The sequence below is a fragment of the Cygnus atratus genome, chromosome 10 (assembly GCF_013377495.2).
Source record: "Cygnus atratus isolate AKBS03 ecotype Queensland, Australia chromosome 10, CAtr_DNAZoo_HiC_assembly, whole genome shotgun sequence".
Lineage (NCBI taxonomy): Eukaryota > Metazoa > Chordata > Aves > Anseriformes > Anatidae > Cygnus > Cygnus atratus.
In genome coordinates this window covers 16189313-16215439 of record NC_066371.1, presented here as the reverse complement: position 1 = coordinate 16215439, position 26127 = coordinate 16189313, and the positions used below count along the sequence as shown (strand labels likewise).

Genomic DNA, 26127 nt, shown 5'->3' with positions numbered 1-26127 from the left:
GGGGAGCTTCTGGTGAGCGCTTTGGGCACAGCTGGCTTTTTTTCTTGGGGGAGAAAAAAAATAAAAGCTGCTTGTTTCATTGCTGAAAAAGTTGGAGGACTGGCGACACCTGTGTGCTCTCCTCCTGGCTGCCGAGGGGTGGTGGTGGCTGGCAGATGGAGGGACGCTGCTGTCCCTCTGGTTCCCCCCCCCCCCCGTGTCTAGATGTGGTCCCCCAGTCCCAGAGGGAGGGGGAGAAACTGGGAGGGGGTGGCCTCAGCGGCGATGGAAGCGGCCGAGAGGAGATGGGAGCTGCAGCAGGGGCTGGGAGGGTTGTGGCGAGGGCAGAGGCACAGGGGAAAGCAGCGCGGCTCTGCCTGGCTGGGTGGGCACCTGCGCCCGCGGAGGGGGTCAGGACTCAGCCCAGGACAGGGCCAGCCTGCCCCCGAGCTGCGCTCCTGACGGTGCCGCTCCCACGCGTTTCAGTCCTGCTTGTCCCTTGTGTGCCCTTGTGGCACTTGGTGCTGCTCCCTCCCCACCTCCCCAGCGTCACCGAGCAGCGGGGCACCTCTGCTCTGCCCCAGAACATTTAACCCCTCACCGAACAAGCCTGGCGGCGTGGCAAGCTGCCAGCCTGCTGCAAACTGCAGGGGCCCCCTCAGACCCCAGCGAGGGGGACAGCAGCTCCCGCCGACCCCCTGCAAGGGCAAGGAGACACTCAGCCCAGGGTGAGCTTAAAAAAATAGGCATTTTTATTCAAATGTAACTAGAGAATTATGACCCAAGAGAGGAGATTACTCACATTTATCGATGGGCTTATTAGATTACTGCTATTTGCTGTGCTTGAGCAGCGCTTTTGTCCGTCTCAAGGAGAAACAGAGCAGGGCGGGTGGTGCATGAGACCTCATCGTCCTTGGTGGCATGGGGAGCTCTGAGCAATGCGGGTCGGGGCGCTGCATCACGTCACTTTGTGCATGCCTGTCTTCACTATTTACAGCTTCTCGTGAGTGTTAAGAAGCAAAAGCTTGCGCCGTTCGCTCGGCTGCATGTCTCGCCGGGAGCTGAGCCCCCTCCTCCCTGCACAGCTGCCTTAGGGAAGGGGACGCATCCCAACCCCCCTGGCTGATGGGTGCGTGCACGGGCCCAGCGGTGTCAGGGGGGGCTTGCCCCAGGGACACGCTGCCCTTGCTCCAGACCATGGCACGCAGATGGGGACTGGCGCGGGTGGGGAGAGGACAGTGGCGCTGCCCCCCAGGGACAGTGCCGAGGGTGCCCAGGGCAATGGCACTGGGCTGGGCCCCGCGTTCCCATGGCCGTGGCAGAAATCCAGCCCCTGTGCCGCTGCCGGGGAGTTTGGCTGCCAGGACAAAGCGGGGGTTTCTCGGGCGTGCTGGGTTCGTTAGCGTTACCCTTGTGCTAAAGAGGCCGTTGCCGGTGGCTTACGCGAGGAGCTCCTGCTGGGTGCTGGCGGGCACGAGGGGCTCGTGGCTGAAGCGGTCACGGGTGATGCCGGTCACCCTCGCAGGGCGCAGTCAAGCTGAGAACTTGGGGTGCCCGATGATCCTGCTTTGAGCAGCGACGGAGGAAAACAGCTCTTGGGGAGGCACCAGCCTCCTCCTAGCCCTGCCCTGCTACGACACGATGGGGGTGTCCGAAAAGACGGAGCTGATGGACTCCGAGTCCGACTTGAGCTGTAGGACCTTGGGGTGCTTGGGGTCGGGGAAATCCTTGCCGAGGGCCAGGCGGACCTTGCCGTTCTGCGCCTCCCGGATGGGCTCGAGGAAGACCACGTGCTTGTTGGCGCTGGCCTTGCGGCTTGTCCCGTCCGTGGCGGGCGGCGTGGTGCTGAGGATGGAGGACTGGGCACTGCACTCCTGCGGGGGGCTGAGAGGGGCCGGCTTCTTGCAGCATGGCAGGCAGCGGCAGGGCGTGAGATACAAGTAAATGAGCACGAGCAGCAGGCTCACTATGCACCCCAGCAGCGTTGTGAGGCCAGTGCTGAAGGTCTCCCCGTCTGGCTTGGGGTAGTGGACTGTCACGTTGACCTCACACATCCTGCTGAAATTGTGGGGGCTGCTGATGGCCAAGCACACGTAGACCCCCGAGTGCCAGGGCCTGGCTGCTGCGATCTTCAGGCTGCCGTTGCGGTACACCTCCACGGAGCGGTTGCTGTTCCCTGGGTGTTTGATGGGCTCATGGTGAGGTGAGATCCACATGTAGGTGGTGACCACGTCGGGCAGGCTGGTGTTGCAGGTGAGCAGGAGGGCCTGGCCCACGGTCACCGGGAAGGGCACGGGGCGCATGTCCTCGGGGCCGGCCGAGCAGTTCTCGAACATGTGGCTGTACTTGAGGAACTTAATCAGCGAGCGGGGCACGGTGTCGGACACCTTGCAGGTGTGCTCCTCGAAGAAATCCTTCACGGAGCTGAAGCCGCGCTGCTTCCACCGCTGGAGCATCAGGTAGAGCGGGCAGCTGCACCTCACGGGGTTGTTGTGCAGGTACAAGCCGTTCCCGATGTTTTCGGGCAGAGATGCCAGCTCCTCCACGGGGATGCTGCTCAGGCTGTTGGAGGACAGGTCCAGCGTGCGGAGGCTGTAGTTGCCCAGCCCCTGCACAGAGCGGAAGGGGAAGGTGGTCAGGTTGTTCCAGCTCAGGTAAACTTTCCTCAGGCCGCTTAGCTTGACGAAGGCGTTTTCATCCACTCGCGCGATGCGGTTGTTGTAGAGCAGCAGCTCTTCCAAGCTCACCAGCGCCTCGAAGTAGTGCGTCTCGACGGCGTGCAGGTGGTTGGACGACATGTCCAGGTGCCGCAGGTACGAGGCGTTGTGGAAAGCCCGCGGCGAGAGGTCCCTGATCTGGTTGTGGCTCATGTGGAGGGCCTCGAGGTGCGGCAGGGCGGCCAGCCAGCGGTCGTGGAGCTGGGTGAGGGCGTTGTGGCTCAGGTCCAGCGTGGTGGCGGTGGGCGGCAGCGCCCCGGGCACGCGTTGCAGCGTCTGCCGGCTGCAGCTCAGCAGGTCCGAGGTGCAGATGCAGGCGGCGGGGCAGCTGCGGGGCGGCAGCGAGGCACGGCCGAAGCGGCCGTGGGCGCACAGCTGGAGGAGCAGCAGCAGCCACAGCGGCTCCGCGGGCACCCGCGGGGCCATCGCGCCGCTCGGGGCGCTCGGGGCAGGCGGGGGGCACGGCCGGGCTCGGCGGCGATGCGGGCAGCAGCGCGCCGCGACCCCCGCCGCGTGCCGTGTGGGCACGGGGGGGGCTCCCCGCCGAGCATTCGCAGCCCCCCGATTCCAGCCGCGGGGCTTGAGAAGAGTTCAAGGGCGACGTCCCCCCCCCCACGCCCAGCGCCGCCGGGGCTCGGGCAGCGCCGCCGCCGCGTTACCTGCGCTCGGGCTGCCCGGGGGGGGGGGGCTCCCCGGCACCGGGCGGGGGGACCGAGGCGGTGCCCTGCGGCCCCGGGGGGCTCGGGGCCCGCCTCCCGGAGCCGCTCGTCCCCGCGGCGCCGAGTGCCCCTCAGCGCTCGGCGGCGCCTCCGCGGCACCTCCCCGCGCGCGGCTCCGTTCGCGGCCGGCGGCTCGGGGCCCGCCGCGCTCCGCTCGCTATTTACGCGCTGGCGGCGCGGGGCCGGGCGCGCTCCCATTGGTCCCGGCGCGGGGAGCGGTGGCGGCGCCGGGGGGCGGGGCCGGGCGGCTGCGCGCGTCCCTCCCGCCCCTGCCGCCCCTCCCGCCCCTGCCGCCGCGCGAGCGGGCGGGGCGCTGCGCAGCCGCTGCTGCCGGGGGGGGGCTCGGGGCCGCCCCGCCGCCCCTCGGCCGCCGCCGTGACCCCCCCCCGCGGCTCCGTGCCCGCTGGCGGTCACCGGGCCTCGCTGCTCTCGTCGCAGCCGCCCCTGGGCAAGCCGGCAGGGACCCCCTCGGCCCGCTCAGGCCCACCCCGGGGTCACGCCGAGCCCGGCGGGGTCCCCGCGGAGGACAGGGTGCCACCCGCAGGGGCGGCCGCCCGGTGAGGGACGCTCAGGAATGTCATTAGCCGGCACCTGGGCTCCTTAGTGGGAAGTGGAGAGCCGGGCTGGGGAATTGGTTTCCATTAGGGCAGCAAAAAGCTAATTTGGCTGCTGCAGCTGCCGTTAACCCCCTGCTCCCCAGCGCAGGCTCAGACTGCGACAGAGTCGGAGCTGGCGGGGCGAGCGCTCCGCCCAGCTTTTCCCTTCACGGGGCTGGCCGGAGCCAGGGATGGGACCGTGGGGATGGGTCCTGAGGGAGCTGCAGGTGCCCGAGCGGAGCTGGGGGCTTGCTCGCCCGCCCGTGGCTGGAGGGGACGCGCGTCCTGCCCTGTGCTCTTCCCCTGTCCTGGCTATCCCCACTGCTGCTTGAGGCCAGGGGGAGCCACGGCCGCTCCCTCCTGCCTCACAGCCTGGGCACCCACTTGCCCTGGGGATGCTGTGAGCTGTCCCCAAGGCGCAGGGGATGCCCCGGCACCAAGGCCTGTACTCCTTTTACCCTTGCTGTGTGAGGATAGTGCTGGCTGCTTCAGCCACCCTGCGGCTCCCAAGGCCTGCGCCAAGCACCTGAGCGTGAGGGTTGCAGCCTCAGCAAGTGCTAATGTACCTTATCGATCCCCAGAGGCTGCCCGAGCAGGGTGGTGGTAGAGGAGGAGGAGGATGGATGCCCTTCAGCCATCTCTGAAAGTGCTGTCCCTGCTAGGAGCATGGGGCCCTGCGCGTGCCCAGCTGTGCCCCAGGTCTGTCCCCATGGGCACAGGCGCTGGGGACTCCTGAGGGTTGGGGCACGCTGGGGCTCCCAGTTCACTGCTGCAGTCGCCCTTAGTGCCAGCCACAGCTCCGGCAGCACCCAGCTGGCTGTGCTGTGCCTGGGGACACAGCCAGGGGCTTGGCCAGGCTGGTGGGGACATGATGGGGGTGGGGAGGGGGCACGGCCTGACTGTGATGTCCCTTTGCAGGGCTGAGCGTGCGACAGCAGTGATGCTGGCAGACCCCTGCTTCCAGCTGCGCTCCATCCAGTACCTGCTGGGCCACACCGAGCCCTCAGCCCTGGCGGCTGCTGCCCCGGCCACCGAGAAGCGCCATTTCTCCCTGAACACATGTGAGTGTACACGCCAGGCTGGGGAGCTGGGGCTGCTGGGCCGTGCCCCTGACCTTGGCATGGTGCGGCCCCAGCAGTGGCACTCAGGCCAGGGCTGTCCCCAGCCTGACGTGCCCAGACTGTTGCCTGCTTTTGGTGGCAGTTTTGTCCCCTTGCAGCACCCTTGGCTGCATTCTCTGAGCCAGTGCCTCAGCCCAGGGAGGTTTGGTTTTGCAGCAGGAGTGTGCCCAACCATCCAGCTGCTGTCCCCAGCATGAGAAGCCCTGTCCTGGTTGCTTCCTAACGGCAGCCACAATTCCCCCTGCATCACCCAGCAGCCTCAGGGCAGCCTGTGCTGGGGGGGGGGGGAGGGGGGGTGGCGGTGGGAACGACACCCCATACACGCGCCACCCCAACACACATTTTTGGTCCTATAGACACAGAGTACATCAGTGCTGAGGAGCTGGCAAAGGTGGACAAGATGCTGAGCCACCTGAGTGAGGAGTCCAAGCAGGCCGCTGCCACCACACTGGTGAGTCTCCCCTGTCCCCGTCCCCACAAGGCAGTTGCCACACTGCTTGGGTGCAGCCATGGCACAGCTGCCATGCAGCTCTGAGGTGCCATGGCTTTTGCCACCGCCAACTGCCTGCTCGCCCCCTCCCCAGCCCACCAGCGAGGAGGATCTCTGCCCCATCTGCTACGCACACCCCATCTCAGCCATCTTCAGGCCCTGCTCCCACAAGTCGTGCAAGTGAGTAGCTCCTGCGTGCCCATGACCCCAGCTCCCAGCACCAATAAGGGGCAAAGGGTGCTCACACTTCTCTCCTGTCACAGAGCCTGCATCAACCAGCACCTGATGAACAACAAGGACTGCTTCTTCTGCAAGGCCACCATCACAGGTGTGGACGACTTCACCAAGCCTGCCAGCTCGTAGCACCCAGCCCCGCACCTTGGGCTCCCCCAGCTGAGCACTGCACACTGGCTTCTCCCCCGGGAGCCCCCCTCCCGGGGACAGGCCAGGACCCAGCGCACGGCCGGGTTCTGCAGGGAGAGGCTGGCTCGGGGCAGGGGGGGGGGCAGACGGCAGGCTCTGGGGCCAGCATCCGCCCTTCTCCTGCCCTGCAGGTCATTCTCAGGGAGGGGAGCCCGAGGCCTTGTCGCCACAGCAGCCCCGCATGCGGTGAGCGGTGTCTGGGCCCTGGGCCCTGTGTGTTTGGGCTCTGTTACTTTGCCCCTGGCTGGGGGCTGACTTGAAATGCAGCATTAAATTATTCTTCCTTATGTGGTGCCCTGAGACATGGGAAGGGGAAGCCAGGCTGGCTCTGGCAAGCGACCTGGGTGCTTGGGCTGTGCGCAGACGATGCTCAGAGGTAGACAGAAGTATAAATATTTAATCCAGGCAGAGCCGGGAGTCGAGGGCGCACCGGGGGCTGCTACATGATGATGCGTGGCTCTGGTACAGACTCGGTGATGGACTTGTGCGGCAGCACGTTGGCCCCATTGAGGTAGAGCTCGTCGTTGACAATGACGTCCTCGCCCAGCACTGTCACATTCTCCATGCGCACCTGCCCCAGAGAGCCCCGTCACACCTGACCCGGTTCAGGGCACGGTGCCACGCTCCTGCTCCTGCCCACAGGTGCATCCCAGCTGCCCTTCAGCCACAGCCTGGGGTGGCAGGAGGAGACAGGAGGGCAAGACCCCTGATCCCCCCAGGGCCCTGCAGCACCCACGTCCTCACCCACTGCCCCACGGAGCAGCTCCAGCCCACAATGCAGGACTCCAGCCAGGAGTGGGAGCGGATGCGAGCCCCCTCCAGCACTGTGCAGCGCTTGATGCGCACCCCGTCCTCCACCACCACGCCAGCCCCGATCGTCACATTGGGGCCAATGACGCAGTTTGCCCCGATCTTGGCGCTGGGGTCCTGGAAGGAAGAAAGGCTGCACCGGGGCTGCGAGGCAGCCACGGCTCTCTGCACGGCCTGCAACGCTGAGCTGGCGTGGGGACGGGAGGGCGCAGCTTGAGGGCCACGGTGAGGACAGCAGCAGGAAGCCGGAGCGAGCCTGTGAAGCGTGCCTGGGGCTGGCGTGCTGGGGGCTGGCACTTACCACCAGCACATTCCCTACGACACCGGGCCCCGAGTGCAGCTTCTCGGGGTGCTGAGCCCGCAGCGCCTGCAGGTACATGCACATGCCCGTGAGAAAGTCTTTCGGCTGCCCGATGTCCATCCAGAAGCCTGCGGGGACAGAGCCGTGGTGACAGCCCCCGGCGCGGGGGCGGCGGTGCGGGCGGCACCCCCCTGCCCGGGCAGGGCCTTACCCTGCAGCTCCATGGCGTAGAGCTGCCCCTCCTGCGCCATGGCCGGGAAGATCTCCTTCTCGATGGAGGTGGGGCGCAGCTGCGGGGACGGGGTGCGGGGCTCAGCGGGGGGGTCCCGGCCCCCAGCACCCAGCCCGCGGCCCGGCCCCCACCTGGATGCGCCGCAGGATGCCGGGGCTGAAGATGTAGAGCCCGGCGTTGATCTTGTTGGACACGAAGACGCGCGGCTTCTCCACGAAGCGGCAGATGCGGCCCGTGTCGGCCTCGCTCACCACCACGCCGTACTTGGCCGGCTCCTCCACGCGGGTCACCACCAGCGAGCCCTCCCCGCCGTGCTGCCGGTGGAAGCGGGCCAGGGCGGCGAAGGGGAACTCGCAGATCACGTCGCTGTTGAGCACAAAGAAGGGCTCCCCGCCCTCGGCCAGCAGGTCCCGCGCCAGCGCCAGCGGCCCCGCTGCCCGCCCGTCAGCAGCGGCACGGCGCCGGGCGAGCCCAGCCCGCGCCCCGCCGCACCCCCGCCCGCAGCCCCCCCCCGGCCCCGCCCGGCGCTACCTGTGCCCAGCGGCTCCTTCTCGTGCGACAGCGAGATGCGCAGGCCGAGCTGCGGGCACAGCGGTCAGGGCCGGGCCGCCCCGCCGCGGGGCGCGCGGGTGCTCGGGGGGGGCCCCCCCCGCCCTTACCCGCTGCTCCTGCTCGCGCATGGCGGCCTCCAGCGCCTCGGACATGTAGCTCACGGCCAGCACCACGCGGCTGACGCCCGCCTGCCGCAGCGCCTCGAGCTGGTGCAGCAGCAGCGCCTTGTTGCAGAACTCCACCAGCGGCTTGGGCCGGCTCAGCGTCAGCGGCCGCAGCCGCGTCCCGAAGCCCCCCACCAGGATCAGCGCCCGCATCCCCGCGCCCGCACCGCGACACGTCAGCGCCGCGCGCCCCGCCGCGTCACCGCCCGGCCGGGCCGCGCCCACCGGGGGCGGAGCCTCCGCCGGGCCCCGCCCCCCCGCGCGGGGAGGCCCCGCCCCCGCCCTCCCCCCGGCCCCAGCCCCGCGCCTCCCGCACGGTCCCGGTGAGGAGGGGGGCCGGGACCGCCCCCGCCCCGCCCCGCCCCGCGCCCCCCCCGCAAGGAGCACAGACCAGGCAGCGCCGCTCAGGCAGGTGCAGAAACGCCGTTGAACGCGTGGGTGGGCGCAGGGGGGCAGCGCAGAGGGAGGGGGTGCGCCACCGAACGGCACCGCCCTCAACGCGGGGAGCCGCCGGCACAGCGGCAGGAGCCCAGGCTGCAGGGGGGGCCGGGCAGCCTCCGTCCCAGCGCAGCGCTCAGCTGGGGACACAGCAGCTCCACGGCCCCAGGCTGACGCGGGCAGGAGCTGAGGGCGAGGGGCAGCGCTCCTCACCCCGCTGCCAGCCCTGGAGAAGAGGCGAGGCGGGAGGCAGCCCCCGCGGGCAGCTCCCCCCTCTGCCCCCCCAGAGGGCAGCCGCAGGCCCTGGCCCCAGGGAGAGCCTCGCCTAGAGCCCGTGGGACCGACGACACGCAACGGGAAGGGGTGAAATGGTCCAAAAATACCCCGCTGCACGGCTGGGGTCACGGTAACGGCTACAGGTACTATTGCTAGCTCGCGAGCTGAGATGGGGCTTGGTCAGTGGGCGGAGGCAGAGCCCTGTGCCCCTCAGGTCAGTCCCAGCGCTGGCATGAACAAGGCCCGAGCTCAAGCAGAGCTCCAGCTGTGCAGCGTCTCTTCACCCCCAGCAAGCTCTGCCATGGGCTGCAGTTGGTCATTTTATTTCCACAGTTGGGTTGATTATTCATAGTGCCCAAAGAGAAGGAAAAGGCAGCATCGAAAGCCAAGGCCCATCGGCAAAACCCAGGGCAGAGCTAGCGTGCAGAGCAGCATGCCTGCTGCTCCCCCTCAGCTCCCCTGCTGCTGCTGGCCATTACTCCAGCGCCCTTTCCACATAACCTAAGGGAATTTCAAAACGTAGGCTCCTCCTGGGGCTCCCTAGACAGGAGGCTATTCAAGCCCCAGCTCCAACCCCCCCAAGAGCCCTGCGCTCCCCTGCTTTCTCTGCCCCAAGGCCAGGCCCTCCCTCCAGTACACACAAGGAGCGAAGAACCAGGCCACCCAACACCCCATAGGCATCTCTGGAACCTCCTCCAGAAGGCAGAGGTAATGTGGTCAGAACCAGCTGGTCAGCACGAGGCGCTCTCTTCCACCCTGCCTCCCCTCAGCTCTTCTATCCAAGTACATTTAAAAAACAATGGAGCAATATAATTGTTTTTAAAATGGAGGTGTCTGCTTTTTCCTGTGCTAGTAGGTGGTCCTGTTGGCTCCGGTCACCAGGACAAGAGGCTGTGGCCCAGGGCTACTGGTTTTCTTCACGCATCTGTTCCATGATGTTGATGAGGCTTTCCAGGCCGAATACATAGCCCATGTCAGGTCCATCATGCACAGTGGGGTCATCACGGAAGCCTTTGAAGGTGCTATGTGCAAAGTCAATCATACGCACATCCACCTTGGGCTGGGTCGAGGAGTCGGGCTCTGTGCTGCCGCCATCCTGAAGGTTCTCCGGGAGGGAGCTGTCCGTTCGCTTCAGGCGCGTCTCTGGCCGGATATCCACAAACGTCCCCGATCTGTTGTCCTTCCCATCGTAAATGATGAGAAGGGAGCTGGAGTAGAAGCGGTAGGAGGCCTGTCTCTCCAAAACCGCTTTCAAGCTTCGGAGTTTGGTGAGGACAGGCTCAAAGAGGTCCTTGCGCAGCTCTACGCCGTTGTGGAGATAGTGGTAGATGGCATTGCGGAAGCCCTCGATGGAAAGACCGCGTCCATAGTATTTATTCCTGCATAAGTAATGCCCTGTGTTCAGCTGATAGACCTAGAACATCAAAGGAAATACACATCAAGTGGGAATGCCAGGCTAAGGCAACACAGAGAGCGCCCAAAGCTGTCCTGTACAGACAGGGCAGAGGGAGCTCACGTCACCACCACACCCAGGAGCGAGCGAACAGCTCTGCAAGCTCCCTGAATCCCGAAGCAGCTCACGTGTGCATGGCCAGGGTGTCCAAGCACTGGGCTGGCACTGGTCCCATGACACCCACAGATGAGCGTCCCCAAAGCAGCGCACCACAACAGACACCAAGGCTCAAAAAGCTAAGTTTTTTAGAAAGCAGCTCAGACAAATCCTCTGGCAGCGGGAGCCATGTATGTCTTGCCATTAGGATGTGGCATGTGATTAATGCAGGGCCCTCATTGCTTCAGAACCTGCAGGCAGAGATCCGGATTACAAGATACTTCTGCCAGTGGGGAAAAAGATCAACTCTATTGTGCAACAGCACCAGCAGCAAATCCTTGTGCTCAAGGTGTAGCACCAAGAGACAATTTTAAGTCCCAGTACAGTACAGAAGTAAACGTCAGATGATGCTAGGACAGAAACAACACATCTCCCCCAGGCACTGCAATTCTAGCTTAACACTAAGCCAGAAGAACAGTTATTTTAGAAAACCCCCATGTTTTCCATGAACACCTCTGGATAAAGCAGGCTACCTTGCAAGAATCCTTTGTCCTAGGTCTAGAAATGAAAACAAAAAGCTCATACCACGAACTCTGGTGTACCTACCTGAAGAGGAAGGCTAACTCAGCGCTCAGCAGAAAACACTAACTAGTTAGCAGCTCTAATGGAGCTGGGGAAAGGATGTGCAGCACCTGCTGCAGACTTGGGGATTCCTACCTGCATGCCACACACTCGCACACCCAAGGTGGCAGAAGTGCTCTGCTCACACTTCTTCATCTGCCGAGCAGCCTTCTCCTCAGAGGCATCATCTCCGTGCTGTCTGGTCCCCATCTTCAGATCAAGCACACAGGGAAACTTGAAGTGATGCACCACATTCTCCAGCAAGAGGAACTCTGGGAGAGACGTCAAGGAGAGCTCAACTGTCAGAGACGCTGCTCCCCAGGGCAGCCAGGAAGAGGGACACGGCATGAGATAGGGTTGGGTGGCAAACAAAGAGGAACCAAAGAAGAGAGAGAACAAACTGTTTGGGAAGGTGAAGAAAAAGGACAAAACCCAAGCAGTGGCACATGGGCTTTGGCACCCTGTAGAAGAAGTCAGCCTGGAAAGTGGCCTGCCCAGCACTAAAGAGGGGATCACGTACAGGCACACTGGGCTCAGCAGGAGGAGCCAAGGAGCAGAATGCTAATGTCAGGAAAGACACAGTATGCTAGCAAGAACTGGTGATACGTTAAGGGAGAGCTTAGTCTACACGAATCTGCAATTTAACCATACAGATAGAGAACACAATCCCCACGGACCAAGAACTTGAGGCTCAAGTAAGATCCACAGTGCTGTTGTTATCAACCTGACCAGAACAGCAGTGCTAACCAATACACGGGGAAAAAACTGGAGAGGCTACAAAGGCAGGAAACAGCAGCAACGGGAACCTTCAATTACCACCACACACAATGGGCAAGCCTTCCAGTAGGGCACAACGCTGAGAACAAGCCTGAGGCAACCACCAGAGCGAAGGAGTCCCAAAGGGGAAAAACAACTCTGAAGGTTGCCCTAAAGAGTAGGTCACGGTTCAACACATTATGCTAAAAAGGCAACCAGAGCACAGCTAGATTAAACTTGCAAGGAAGTTTAACATTTAGAAAAATCTATCAACAGCAACATTTGATTTGAAAGAGGAACTTCATAAAAATAAGGAAGTGTGTTAAAAAAAGATAGGACAGCTAAAAAGAATTACTTCTCTGCAAGTGATGTGGCCTCTATTTAAAAATACAAGCTGGAGTCTCAAAGCACACATTTGAGAATAGGAAAAGGAAGCCTACGCAGTTAAAATGTGGAAGAATAAAGCTATTAAAAGCGAGGCTGTTTCTAAGCAAGGAAAACAAAAATCAAGCTCCAGCAGGTGAAACAAAAACACAAGTTGGCAAGTTAGAAAAGAAGTACGAGTAGTAATTTGCAAAGGCACAGAAATTAACCTTCTTCTGCCACGTGAAGCAGTTACTCAGACTGCCCGAAGGGTTTATAGTCAAAGCATAAAAGGAGCTGGGGGGCAGGGTGGAAGTAAAAAGGAGAGCCCCCCCCCCCCCAAAATTAATGTTAATATTTTATTGTGTTTAACAGGGAAGAGCTTTGGGAATTCCCAAGCCAAAATTCTAATTTGAAAGAATTGTCTCAAACTGAAGTGCAAAGAGAAGAGGTTGCACGTCCAACAAAAACTGAAGAGTAACAAATCACCAAAAATGGGTAGTCTCACCCAGAAGCCCTAAACGTCACAAGGCAGAGCTACTTCCCTTATTAAACAGGATGCATTCACTCATTTAAAGCTGCCTTAGTTCCAGAAGACTAAAGGGAGGCTACTGCAATGCTGACCTGCAGAGATATGGGAACTACAAACTGACAGAAGCGTATCTCACAGCTCAGCGGGATGCTGTACGGAAGAACAGACGCAGATGTGGATAAGTACAATTTATCAGGGAAGATCAGGCACACCTTTTGTGAAAGTAACATCTCAAAAATATCCTGGGGTTCTTCAGCAACTTTGAGAAACACAGACACGAGGTATCAGACCAAATGAAACCTGCGCGAGTATCAGGAGACATTTGACAAGATGTCTCAAAAGAGGCTAAACAGCAGGTTGAGGACTAAGATGCTGACAGGGTGATTAACTAGTCAGCAAACAAAAGAAAAAAGTCAGGATGCCTGACTGGTCTCACAGCCCAAGTCACTAGCAGGGTCTTTGTGTGGGGATCTACGCTAGTCAACAAGCGATCCAGGAAAGTGAACGGGATGGCAAATTTGCTCATATAGTACGTTACTCGAGGTTGCAAAGATAAGGAGCAGTTATGAAAAATCCCCAAAAGACCTTAGGAGACCGACTTGGCCACTAAACTGGTAGACAAAGCTCTCTGGAGTTGACATGCAAGATGATAAACATAAGGGGGAAAAGATTTTTAGCTTAATGTATGAAGCACTGGGTTTTGAGACAACTGTTACCAGTCAGAAATGAGATGTTGGGGCAACAAAGCAACATTTACAAGAACGTGTGTTACAAATCATGAGGAAACAGAGACAACATCATTAGGTGCCAGTGGAAATCTCTGGTTCACCAGTCTTCTGTACCATGCGCAGTTCTGGTCACCATCTCCAGAGGGATACAGTAGAACTGGAAGAGACTCACGAAAGGTGACAAGGACAATCACAGTTCCTTCCCAAGGAACTGCTGCACAGCCTAGACCTGCATCTGCTGTCAGACCTTGCCCAACATGAAAACCTGTCTAGTTAAGAACACACAAACTGACTCAAAGGTGGTCCAGAAAGGAAAGAAAACATGGGAACTAGCCAGAAACATGGCTTCTGAGCATCAGTGTCATGCTGACACCAGCGAGGCCTAGCTGCCTCAAGCAGAAACGCATCGGCCAGCACAGCAGCAGCAACCTGACGCACTCAGTTCGCTTCCCAAAGGATACTGTAGAGTTTTCGGTCCTTGGACTCTGACCGCATGCGGCTCAGCTGCTGCTTATGACAGCGCAGGCTCCAGGGGTTATAGCTGATCTTTTCAGAGCTCAGACCACTGTTCCCATCCAACATCTGAAATGGAACATCTGAGTGGATGTGCATGTCCACCCTGGGACTCCTTGTCTCCTGGATGTTGCTGGTATAAAGACAGAACAAGGTAGCCTGTTAGAATCCATATATTCTCCAGATCCTTACAACAGTCATGCAATTCCCTCGCACAGTAGCATCTCCTGTTCCTTCTCCTTCTGCACACTTCACACAATCCAAACCCACCAGCTCCTTACACAGCAAATCCTCGCTAACATCCCAGGATGTGGACCCATCCTCATTAACCTTGGGTTAACAACCAGATGGACTTAAGAGTGTTTGAATTTGCTTCACAGGTTTTGGTTCCACATCCAATTAACCTTCCAAGGGTTATCCTGCGTCAGAAGCCCTTCACTTGGATGAGCTTGTCCTGAACTGGGCACAAGTCCTGACCGTTTGCAGTGCCACAGTATGCTGGAATAGTAAGTGCAAGACAACCTAGCAACTGTATGGAAGTGTAAAACACCCTAAACAAAAGGATGACCAAAGCTGAAAGGGTTAAGACATTTTCCACTTGTCACATTGTGACTAGACCCTCAAAGCTTTTACCTTTCAGTGCTGTCACTGGCCAGGCCAGGTTTTTCCTCCTTGTGCTCAGTGCCGCTGCTTGATCTGTGAAGACTCCGACGCGAGTGCTTGCGTCGTGGCTGGTCCCTCTCTGGCATGTCATCCTGCTCCAAAGCCTCGTTCTCCACGTAAGGATACGCTACCAGATTGATGTAGCCATCGCTGTCTCCCTCAAAACAGACAGACACTACACCTGCCAGAAAGAAGCGACATCAGCACTGTTTTTCAGGGGAGGAATACACAATCACTAGCATCCGTGTGTTCAACAGCACAGAGGAAAACACAGCTCACAGAGCAGCAAGAGAAATCCAGAGCAATGAAACGAGGTTTAACATGGCAAAGGGGAGAATCCAAATATTTTTAAGACAGCACAGAAAAGAAAACCTCCCAAACAGCGTCCTGCATCACTGCTGGAGCAAACAGTCCACAACAGCTGTAGCAGCTGTGCTATCCTCCCAAAACTGTGCTAGGAGCACATGAGGCTCCTAGCCCCGAGTGCTCACACCCTGCTGAGCTGTGCTACCAAAATGCAGCTGGAAGGCTGAGGGGCTGTGATCGTTCCCTCTGTTCAGTCCTGCAGCACCCAATAAAACAAGGGATGTCGACAAACTGGAGACATCCAGCAGAGTACACCAAGGTGCTGAGGGGTGCCAAAGCAAAACATGTAAATAGACATTTAGTTAATTTGGGTTAGGTGTATGTCCTGCAGAAGCGTTCCTGCTGCTGACAAGAGCATCTCTGGCCAGGGAGGAGCTCCTCTCAGCTAGAGGAGCTCTGCAGCATCTCAGCTCTGAGGCTCAAGTAGCACCTGCTGCTTGTACCTGAAGTCAGCTAGTCTCGCAGAAAAAAAAAAAAAAAAAAAAAGACCTGTGAGGTCCCAGGGTTTCCTAGTGATAAACACAGGAGGTCCTGGAAGTACACTACCTCAGCCAGGTGAAGGCAAGCCCATTCATGTGTGTCCTGTCCAATTTTGCCTTCTGTAGATTCCTGAAAAACACCATACTCCAAGAAAAGATACAGATCTTTCATGGCACCAGTTCTGAATATATCTAGCTGACCAGCCATGAAGCAGAACACCTGGCGCTTTCAGTTAGTGTTGACATCATCTTAGGGAAACCTCCAGCCCTGAAAATGAGGTGATCAACACATCTCCTAACGTGCAATGGCAAAATCTTTCATTCTCTTGACACCAGCGTCAAATAGCTGCCAGGAATATCAGATACTATGTGCGTTGAACACAAAGATTCACCACAAAAGTGATGAAACAAGTCTAAGAAGGCTCAGCGCAAGTTCAGAGCAGTTCAGGACTCCAGTGTGTCACTACGTAACTGCCCATCCAAGTGCTCTGGCTGCATGGACGTGCTCCTCAAGCTGCCCCTGTGAATGGGCAATTATACAGTAATATGAGTGATCAGACAAGAAACATCATCCCCGACATTGTCACTTCTGGGACCAGCAGGAAGCTGCACAGGAGCCTCAGATGAAATCCCATACCATGGTGCCTGCCCTCTGCCCTTAGGCAACCAGGAAGTATCGCACTTCAAGACGACAGGCCTCTATCTGGGCTATCAACTTCATCAGTTTTAAACTGATCTCCCGAGGAACGCCTGACATCACATCGATTCCAGTAACTCCGCAAGTTTCAGCTGGGAGTTCAGCTGGGTCACCAGAGCACCATATGGACCCAGAGCGGCTCGAGGGTCTGTTGGAGAGGATAGCTTTTGTTCACAGTCTGCGTACAGACAGGCAGGTAAGCTGACACTGCTCTGAGACCTTCAGGCTGCAGGCAGATCAAACGGCAAGACCTTGAACAGCTGGTGGTCCCAACTGTCTGGGGAGCACGGGCCTTCCGACACCACGCCGAGACAAAGAGGCAGAGGCAACGTGAACACCAAGTCCCCCAGAAGGCTACCAGCCCGCGTTACCGTCCCGAATACAAGCGCATGGCCAAAAGCCTGTCGAGTCCCTGAAAGGTTCAGGTGAGCTGCCTACCTCCTACAACGACAAAGACACTGGAAAATTCCATTCCTTCAGAGCAGCTGGGGACAAGGCTTCACCTCAGCTCTGGGAAAGGAAGCTGCTGAAGCCGCAAGTGTTTCTGATATGGGTCCATAAAAGAGCTGGGATGAGGAAGTAGTAAATTCTAAGACTGAGCACTCGTGCATTCCAGGGTATGACCCAACTTCTTTTGCTCAAGGTCAAGGCAATAACTGACAATTACTTGCTAGTAAAATTACTTTAGATACACATTCATAACCTTAAGCACCAGATTGCAACCGTAACACTTTAGTTTGTCTAGAAGGAGGAGCACATGAAGCCTAGCATGCCAACAAAAAAAAAAAAATACTTCCTCCTTTCCAAAAAGCTCTTATCAAACTGCTAACCTGCAAAAGGTAAAAGTAACAAATAAAACAAGACAAAGAGATAGCAACACATCGGCAGCTCCAGCAAAGTGAGAGGAACTGTATTCTGAAACGACACCAGGCCTCACCTTTGTACTCAGGTGTGAACTCCTTCATTTCCGGGGGCAGGGATTCATAGAAGCGCTGTTCTCTGGTAATGAGTGGCTTGCAGACAGTGTGGTCATCGTAGCGCATCATGCTGCTGTGGCCGCCCACCTGGTGAATGAAAGGCTCCAGCAGGACCCCCCGGTCTCCGGATCGAGTGGCATTCTTGCCATGCTTGCCCACTTCCATGGTTTGACAAACACACATTGCGTTGGGCACCAGTTGCACTCTTGGAGCATGGGGAGAGCCACATGGGCTGGCAGATGCAGCTCAGCAGCGGTCAGGCAGCCACGGGGCAAAAATCCTGGCTGTCCACTTCCTTATGATGACCTGAAAAAGCAAAGGAGATTCCTGTAAATGGAAGACCACTTGCATTCACTCCTCATCTCCTAGGAAAGTCTCTAGCATTTATTTATATCCACAGCTGCCTCTCTTCCCTTCTTGTTTTACTTCCCATTTGCTCCAGCATGCTCCTCACCATCTCTTTAATCTTGTAGGTAAACACACAGTCTGGGAGGCAATCTCACACACAGTTTCTCCAAGACGGTTGACAAAAGACAGGGAAACAAGGAACTCTGAATATTCCGAGCCTCACATCTTTAGAGAAATACTATTTCCTTCCTTCAGTTCATTTCATCATTAAGGCAGTGTGGTAACGAAGCGTAAACTGTAAGCTAAAGCACAAGTAAAGCCAAGCCCACAGCTGTCTGCCAGTAACGATGACAGAGCTAACACAGGCAGAACAACCCAAGAATCTCAATCCCACTCCTCGTGCCTCTGCATTTTGAGGATCTAAATGACTAAACTTGTGTTCACTTCCTACCATAACGCCGTTTCCTCTTTTTCATATTCACTTCTCTTCAAGCTCTGACACGACAGGTTCTCAGAACAAGCACGCCGCACTCGCTCTGCCATCGTGCACTCGCTGTATTCTAAATGGCTTCCCCTCGGATTCTCTCCTTTATTGCTCTGAGCCCTTCAATACAGCAACTGTTTCCCGATGCTTCTACCTACTCACACAGCAGGTCTGGGCTTTCTAGAGGTAGGCAAAAGGGATTTGTTAAATCCAACTGAGAACAGAAGTGCTTTGGAGAAGACAGATGTCTTTAAATGTTTTCCAACTGCCCAGCACAGCCACAGGATAATGGAAAAGTAAAACTATCCAAATTCTCTCCAGATGCTTTGCCCTTTCATAGCTGTCCCTGGGGCTGCTGGGGAAAACTCCACAGGACTTCCCCACAATAGGGAATTATTTGAAGTCCTTGGTACAAGAATGACACGGCAACTTCAGTCCCTGAACTCATCAGATTTCCAGTTTCTTAGCACGGTCTCATCCGGGGGGCAATAATTAAAGACTGAGGGGTCCTGCACACCTGAGCACGGCTCAGGCTGTTCCTCAACCGGCCACGGGATGTCCCTGCAGCCACACGACCCAGCCAGACGGGGCCGTGTCAGGATCACAAAGTTCCCTCCTCTCCCATTCAACAGTGGGAAAGATGCAGCTCAAGAGACCCTGAAACTAAAGGTGCCACTTCGTAACGCGTTTAACCCAACCTGACCCAAGAGGTCCCAGCGACAGAATGCTTCTCTCTCCTTGTCAGCACGTTCCCTTGCACTGGATTTTGGGATAATGTGAGCGTACGTTCATTTGAGTTGAATCATCTCACTGATCCAATGGGAAACATTTCCATTCGCGGTTAGATGACCGCACAGCTACACCCGGTGTAAAGGGATCAATGGGAATATTCAGCTCGCTGGGGTGGGGGCTGGGGAGGAGAAGAAAACATCACACTTCAGAAACGCGGATCTGTCTGTAACCTCACACAGAGCCCGACTCATACCACGAAGACAAAAACACGCTGTAGATTTCACTCTTCCCTCTTATTTGCTTTTACCAACAAGGCAATTCTAGCAGCAGAGGCTTGCCTATGTGGTGGTGGTGTTTTTAGCTGTTTGATGACAGTTAATATCCAAGAACAAGCAAGGTGCCAGCACCTGCAACAGATCAGCACTTCGCAGCCGAATGCTTTCCAGACTTGGATCTCCCCATGCTTATTCAGCATCGCCTTGGATTTGATTTCTTTCATTTTGCCAGTGACTGAAGCTGAATTTTCAGTTGTTCCAAGCACGGGACAAGCTTTACTTTACACCTTCCTGTAGTTTAAACTTCAAGGGACGAGGGAGATAAGAGATCACTGTGTGATAACGGCAGTTACCGTACCCAGGAGACACGCACGTCACTTCCAGTTCTGGGACCGTTCCCAGCTTACACCGAAATTTGAGAGCGAAGCGTCTCGGGGTCTATTTCACCAGTGACAGCAGGAAGCACCAACATCCGCATCTGAGAGCGGGGAGATTATCGAAGCGCGCTCGTTAACCTCAGGCGGAGGTCACACATACCGAGGCAGACACACGCGCCCGCCAAGGCCCCGGCAGGCTGCTCTCACGGACAAGAGGCCGCAGGAAGATTTTAGTCACCAGAGCAAGAGATGGAAACCCTCGGCCTACTTCAAGAAAGGCGGCTGCTGAAAGCCACGCGGCAACTAGGAACGTGCTACCTGAATTGTTCTGAGGACAGCAGCAACCCACACCGGGGAGTCCCTCCCAGCCTTCTCCACTGCCTAGCCCAGAGATACCTGAGAGATGACTCAAGAGGTCCAAGGGTTCCAGGGAAAGGGAAAATGAGGGCAGGCTGCAGCACCCAAGAAGTGTCCCAGGCTGGCTGCCAAGTATCCAGCCGCCCCCAAGAAAAGCACAAAGGGAGGAACCAGGCTTCACGCGCTGCTTTGGGGGCAGCCCTCTGCAGGCAGCTGCTCTCTCTTCCACCCGCAGAAGAGGAGCGGTGAGCGTGCAGTCAGCAATCCCTGCACGTCGGTAAGGGCCACGCAGCAGCGGGGCAGAAAGTAAGGGTATTTCTGCCAGGAGGATACTCTGCATTTCCTCAGAAAAGCACTGAATAGCTTCATCTGTCTCCTCGTTAATTCCTTGAGACCTCCAAGGGAATTCATGTCCATGAAGCTGCAGTCCAGGGACACCGGTCCTCTGAGCTGTTAACCCTTCCAATGAAGGACAGCTCGACACGACGGGTTGCAGGTGTGTAGTCACAGCCGTGAGGCAGTGACCGGCACACAGAAAGCCTTCTGTGGCCACGATGCAAGACAAGGAGCTGGGCACCAGGTGAGGAGAGTCCAAACCCCCTTACAACTGCTCCACCTCTTCATCCACACCCCCTCAAGAAAGCAGAGGGATATCCAGTATTTTCCTGCACACAAGCGTGAGAAAAAAATACTTTGTGGCCAGTAGCATTTCACAGACAAAGTTTAAGAAGAAGCTATCTACAAGGCTTGAAAAAACTGAGATGTTCTATCACGCAGCCTAACGATATTCTTCAGACTAACTCGGAGCAAAGGGTTATTACTAAACATGGACACTATCCACAAATAAAGACAGAAGAATCCCAGCAGTTTCAAACAACTATAAAGCAAAAAAACTATTTGATGGCCTAAATATTACTCATCCTTCCTGTGTTAAACAAAGGCACGGGTTCAACTATTTTAGCTGGCTCATAAAGTTCAGAGTCCTTCCAATTAGACTGCGATGTTGTGTGCAACCCCCACAACAGCGGGAGGGAGCCCAGTTCAGCCAAGCCAGCCTCTTGGTATTGTCCCACGCTGCGACTAGAGGTCAAACAACAGTGAGAGAGCAAGGCTGGTTTAGCAGCCCTCCTCTCAGAGAGGGTCAGGGGAACAGATCACCCACTAGGCTGCACTGGCAGGGGGGGAGGTTCACGAGAAGTTACTGGCGACTGCACAAGGACACCCCACGTCTGACATTCCATTATCCTCCCCCCTTAAAATACCCTTTACTGGGAGAGGACTGGCCCTACAATATTTAAGTCTAGATGCGTACCTACTCCAAATCCGAGCTACATGCCTCACGTTTCAAACACTTCGTCTTTAGCAGCACGGGCACAACGAGCAATAAGCGGCATTTTCTTGTACTGACAAAACCTTTCCGAAGACAAATCGGAAAGGGCAGGTAACTCTGCTCTTCATAACCACGAAGGGGGGTAAAGCCTCACCTCTTGGTGGCACTGCCCTTCAGCACGTGCCACTCCTCAGTAACAAACAGCGCTGTGCTCTCCAAGATCCTGCTGGAGCACTCAAACATTACTGACCCACGGCTGAGATCTCCACGTCTTATGAGACCACCACCAGAAGGGGGGCAATAGCTAGCAGTAGCTGAGGGAACCAGAGGGAGGGAAAAGCGTCAAGCACATCCCCATGCATACGTGGGTATGGAAGAGCAGGGGCCAGAAAGGACAAGTCTGAGGCAGTTATTCAGGGTTCCAGTTTTAAGCAATTTCAAACTTCAGGGCAAGACATCAGGTCTTGCAAAAACATACTAGGAAGGGTGTTCCATATCCAACTGACTTAACTCGCATCATGCTCCCAGTGCCAGTACCTGTCCAGCTACACAAACGTCTGAGCTGATGCAAGGATGGAGACAGCAGGATGGTGGCACAGCTCCTGTGAGGTTACAGCTACCAGTAGAACACGGTCTGAGGGTATCAGCCCAGGAAAAAGGCAGTGGGAAGAGCAGAGATGGCTTCTTTGATGGTTAACTTCAGGTGGCAGAGAAACTAGCCTCAGAAGTCACCGTGCACATGAGAGGTGGTGGCAGAACTTCCCTGTGATGGGTACGAAAACTACTACAGACGGCACATCAGGATGCTGACGTTCCCACTCTTCACAAGCTGTCTTGTATGGGAATACTGGCAGTGCTTCATGACTCACCAGTAAAGCTATTTTCTACCAAAATAAAGAGAACAAACGTTTAAAATTGCGATGCATTACACAACAAGAGAGCTGACTGCATTAAGTACCGTTGACTCACGCCTTCATCACAAGCAGCCTGCACATCTGTCTCTCCAACATCACCTTGCTGTAGGACTGCGGCCTGCCTCAGGACCTGCAGTGCTGAAGAATAAGGGAGGAGCCCAGAGCTGGGCCAAATGCAAGGGATAAATACTGACCTCAGGGTCATACTGACAAGTGTTAAGACTTTCCCTTAATAACTCCAAAGCAGTCAGGAGCAAAGAACAGAAATAAAAAAATACCAGCACACCAGGCAAGAGGACTAGGGCATCTGGCCAGTGGGTGCCTGATGACTGCTTCTTGAGAACTAGAGGTGGTCTTGCTGTCAAAGAGCAGCAGCAGCCACCACCCACGCTGAAAAGCATTGGCTTTTCGAGTGATGCTGGATTGGGTGACTCAACTTTTACAGAAGAAAACCCAGTCTAGGAAGGAACAGCCTCCCACCGTGCTGTGACGCAAGATCAGCTTCCCACAGCACAAAAACTGGCCCACAGGCCTGAGACATGGCAGCGGAAGACTGAGACAACTTCAAGGACCTCTGCGCAGCAGCACACCCCTCCGAGAACCTGGAGCAACACTCAGGATGTAGCCAGAAACATTCACATTTGGCCAGTCTGGCATCCTGGAAGCTACAGTCCTTCCTGGTCTGCTCGAGTGCTCAGTTTTGGATCCTGAGCCTCCCCCGGATCTCGTTCAGTGCTTCAACTACTACCAAATACAGCTCTTTTTGGAGACGCTACCCTCACCCTGGCAAGCATGACTCTACAGATCGAGGCCACATAGCAGAACACTATAATGACACATAAATCAAGAGCAGAACAAGTTTTAGGGAACACTTGCAGAAAGCCAGCTGAGGAAGAGCAGCACTTAACCATGGGAGTAGTGGGGGATGATCTACCACAGCACTACTGGAGCACTCAGGCAATGGAGAGGGCAAGAACCACTCTCAGGTGTGCTCCCCGTGCCACGAGCTCCACAAAAGCACGTTCTCTTCACCAAATTTTCCTGTCAACAGGGCACAAACGCACCAACTGCTGAAGAGCACGTCAGGAAAGAGCCTCATCTACTTTGAGATGGAGCTTGAGTGAACTTACAGAAAGAACCGCGTGGAAAATAAAACTAAGCTTGCAGAGGGAGTCCTTAGGCATACCCTGTGTTTCTGTCTTCCAGAGCTCTGAATGACAACTATTTGTGCCCTGCTCATATCCCATTAATCACAAAGCTTCATCACTTCTGCCAGTAGCCTGAGAGTCCAAAAATATTCTTTTTTTGCTTCCTGAGAAAGGAGAGGAAGCCAAGCCTTTTCGGCTCCTCCTGAGGTCGAGCTATGCAGTCTTAACTACGGCTGGAATGCCTAAAGCGCTCAGCAAAACGGGTGTACCTAGATCTGGGATTACAGAAGATTATTTTAGCTTCCTTTAATTTAGAGGCCAGATCAGCAGGAACTGCAAAGGTCCTTTTACTGTTACCTACACATAAAGCACAGCACACATCTGAGTAGAGACGAGGTGCTTGCTAGACCCAAGGTGCAGACGGTACTTGTTTCCTCACACTAGCACACTACAGTGATTGCTTCTCTTTTTTTTTTTCCCCAAGAAGCCTTAGCACAGGGCAAGGCACTAGGAAACATCTGTGACAGTTTGCAACATATGGAGCAGGTGCTCTGCAACACTTTGCGAACATCTGTCACGCTGCTGTCTGCAAGCGAGAGTAACCAGAGCAGGGGGTCAGATGGCCCCTTCCAGCTTGTGTTCCTGTTTGGCTGGATGCTGGAAAAGGTGGCAGTGCTGCGATGACACCAGGCCTGTGAGCGGGAGAGGACAGCAAGTAACAGGGATGATATCAACTGATTTAATTCCCTTGCTGCTCTTCTTACCAGGCTTCCCCTTCTTCACCGGAGAGACGCAGCACACAGGCAGGAGGACGCAGGCTGCCCGGGGACCTGCCAGCCCTCCTCACTGCCATCCCTGCCGCCGCAGGGGGCAGGCTGGAGGAAGGGGCAGCCCCGGGCAGGTTATCTCCACTCCTTCCTCTCCAGCAGGCCGTGAGGGACGAGAGCAGAGCGAGAGGGAGCTGAGCTGCTGAACCCCGCTGCACCTCGCTGCGAGCACACCCTGCCTCAGCAGCACAGGGCACCTTCCTGCTCTGTTCTCTGACACCAGCTACGGCCCAACCTCCGGTTCCAGAGCAGCAAGACCCGACTGAATACGTACCCTAACAAATGGTTGCTTTATCAGTACCGGCCCAGAGCATTTTCTTTGTCTGGTATCAGCTTTGCATTTTATCGGAGAGATGAGAATGTGACAAACACTTTCTAGAGAACAGTTTAGGGAAGATCGGTGCTTACAAGGCCTTGTCAGTCAGCTTTCTGTGCATTCATTTCTGGCTTCTCTTCATCTCATTTACAAATACACAGGTTCATTTTAAACTACTCTAACACAAACACCGCTGCTCAGCACAGCTACTCTGGTGGTCAGACAGTTGCAAAGGAACTTATTTTCAACCATCACAAGCCACAAGAATCGACTTAACCCATCAAGGGAAAAAAGAATAAATAACACTTCTTGAAGGGGCTCATAGCAGAAAGCTTATCAGCGGGGTCAACAGCAGAAAACTCTGGTCCTTCCATTCACAAACAGTCACATTGATCCCATGAGAGAGGCCTGGCTCAAAAACTAACTTGGAAAGAATTTGCAACTCAACTTCTAGTCTGAATAAGCAGAGGGAACAATTTCATGTCCTGCCTCAAAAAATCCTAGGTTTAAAGTTTTCATTAATGCTGGTAGCAAAGCATTCTTGCTCTTCAGTCACAGACCTCGTCCTCTTCCACACGAGTAGAGCTTAAATAAACCAGTCACATCCCTAAGGAAGTCCTGAAGGACTACAGGATCCTCCTGGTAACTCCAGCCAGAATCCTCTCCAGTACAGGAAGAGAATGGAGTAGCTCTGCTGAGTTCAGCACAAAGCGCACGTTCAGAAACGAAGCGCTTTCATGTCAGCTGCAGGTACCAAGTTCCACAGCCTCCACGGCATCAAAAGGTGAGAGCTGAGCAGGTGAACGCACCGCAACAGCCTGCTGACACAACACCCACCAAAGCATGAGTCAGTGCTGGCGGTGCTCGTGCTGAACTAGAGGACAGACACCCTGCGCAGCAAACCACTGCTGGCAGAGAATCAGAAGGTGTGAGCTTGTGGTAGCACGCACAGAGCTCAGCCAAGTGGGTGGCACTGGGGAGGAGTGCTCCGTGCCAGAGCGGCTGCCCAATCAAACAGGTAAGAACTCACGGCAAGCAGGGGAGTTCTAAGTCTCAGGTTTGTGCCACGATGGTGAAGAGAAATACTAACACCTTGTAAGCAAGCTCCCACCCCACCTTCTCCAGGTTAAACACCTCCTGGGAGCCCCTGGAGGTGTCAAAGCCAGAGCCGAGAAGTCAGTTCAGCCTAATCACCTCCAGAGTAACGACTGGCTCCAGAGCTGAAAGATGCTGTCATCGCACACTGCGCAAGCAGCTCTAGAGCTTGACCTCCCACTCACACCTCCACACAGACTCGACAAGTAGGGGTGGCTCTGCATCTTCGGCTGGTGTCCCTCGGGCTGCTAACGAGACAGCTGGAAAGCTGGTGGGAAGATAGGGAAGGATCCTCCCAGCTTGTGCAAGAACATGAGAAAATTCCAGTGAGGGCACCCAAATCCAGATGAGTGCGGCAACAGTCAGTTTTCAGACTTCAGGTGGTTGACAGGAACCAAAACTAAATGTTGATTTAATGGTTCTTACCTGCCACACGTGGAAAGCAAAGCACAGAGGCTGAAGCGAGGATTCTGCAAGAGGAAAACAGTCAACTCTCCTGACTCAAGAGCAAGGCACACGTATGAACCTCTTTCAGAACTATCTTACAAGAAATTCTGAGAAGAAAAAATGAAATTAGAAGTTAAACAAGAAGTTTCATACACCTGCACTTCATAAACTTAGTTTTTACTTTCAGAACATGTAAAACATTGAATTGAGGGGAAAAAACTGGGTGTACAGCTAGCTCTGCATCTCTCTCGCTCTGAAATATCAGAGTCAGAAAACATGCAAAGGCTTGATCTGCACAAGCAAAAGGTGCATGTTGATACTTTATTCATCCACCATGTTCTCCCTAGTTTGATAAGACGGCAAATTTTGGGGTGGAGACAACTGCTTGTTTTGGTTTCTCTTTAAAGTGATCCTC

The 26127-nt window shown here is 56.0% G+C and overlaps 4 protein-coding genes across 9 annotated transcripts in view; 1 reads left to right on the top strand and 3 right to left on the bottom strand.

The window, feature by feature from the left end:
* Window positions 1-6333, top strand: part of RNF123 (ring finger protein 123) — a 50709-nt gene extending 44376 nt beyond the window's left edge. For both annotated transcript variants that reach the window (XM_050712832.1, XM_035558271.2), the window contains exons 36-39: window positions 4930-5072; window positions 5489-5583; window positions 5717-5802; window positions 5886-6333. In XM_050712832.1, coding sequence (XP_050568789.1) covers window positions 4930-5072; window positions 5489-5583; window positions 5717-5802; window positions 5886-5985 — 424 coding nt within the window. In that variant the 3' untranslated portion in view covers window positions 5986-6333. The remainder of the gene's footprint in view (window positions 1-4929; window positions 5073-5488; window positions 5584-5716; window positions 5803-5885) is intronic.
* AMIGO3 (adhesion molecule with Ig like domain 3) lies at window positions 749-3122 on the bottom strand. Its single transcript, XM_035558273.2, has one exon. It carries the CDS (start codon window positions 3120-3122, stop codon window positions 1611-1613), a length of 1512 nt encoding a protein of 503 aa, XP_035414166.1. The 3' UTR covers window positions 749-1610.
* GMPPB (GDP-mannose pyrophosphorylase B) lies at window positions 6315-8325 on the bottom strand. Of its 2 annotated transcripts, XM_035558275.2 has the most exons (7): window positions 8048-8325; window positions 7920-7968; window positions 7520-7821; window positions 7368-7446; window positions 7157-7284; window positions 6790-6972; window positions 6423-6616 (listed from the first exon to the last, which is right to left on the bottom strand). In XM_035558275.2, the coding sequence occupies exons 1-7, from the start codon at window positions 8255-8257 to the stop codon at window positions 6485-6487; spliced, it is 1083 nt and encodes a 360-aa protein (XP_035414168.1). In that variant the 5' UTR covers window positions 8258-8325; the 3' UTR covers window positions 6423-6484. The 2 variants fall into 2 exon arrangements, with proteins under 2 accessions (XP_035414167.1, XP_035414168.1); XM_035558274.2 differs by having other exon boundaries at window positions 6315-6616; window positions 6790-7284.
* Window positions 8326-9120: 795 nt separating this feature from the next.
* IP6K1 (inositol hexakisphosphate kinase 1) overlaps window positions 9121-26127 on the bottom strand; it is a 36517-nt gene continuing 19510 nt past the window's right edge. For 3 of the 4 annotated variants that reach the window (XM_035558213.2, XM_035558215.2, XM_035558216.2), the window contains 5 exons: window positions 17023-17368; window positions 14514-14724; window positions 13829-14013; window positions 11085-11260; window positions 9121-10232 (listed from right to left, as the gene is read on the bottom strand). In XM_035558213.2, the coding sequence (XP_035414106.1) occupies window positions 9723-10232; window positions 11085-11260; window positions 13829-14013; window positions 14514-14724; window positions 17023-17245 (1305 nt within the window). In that variant the 5' untranslated portion in view covers window positions 17246-17368 and the 3' untranslated portion in view covers window positions 9121-9722. Of the gene's footprint in view, window positions 10233-11084; window positions 11261-13828; window positions 14014-14513; window positions 14725-17022; window positions 17369-21502; window positions 21771-26127 lie in introns of those variants that run through there. The other variant, XM_035558214.2, reaches the window with a different exon arrangement.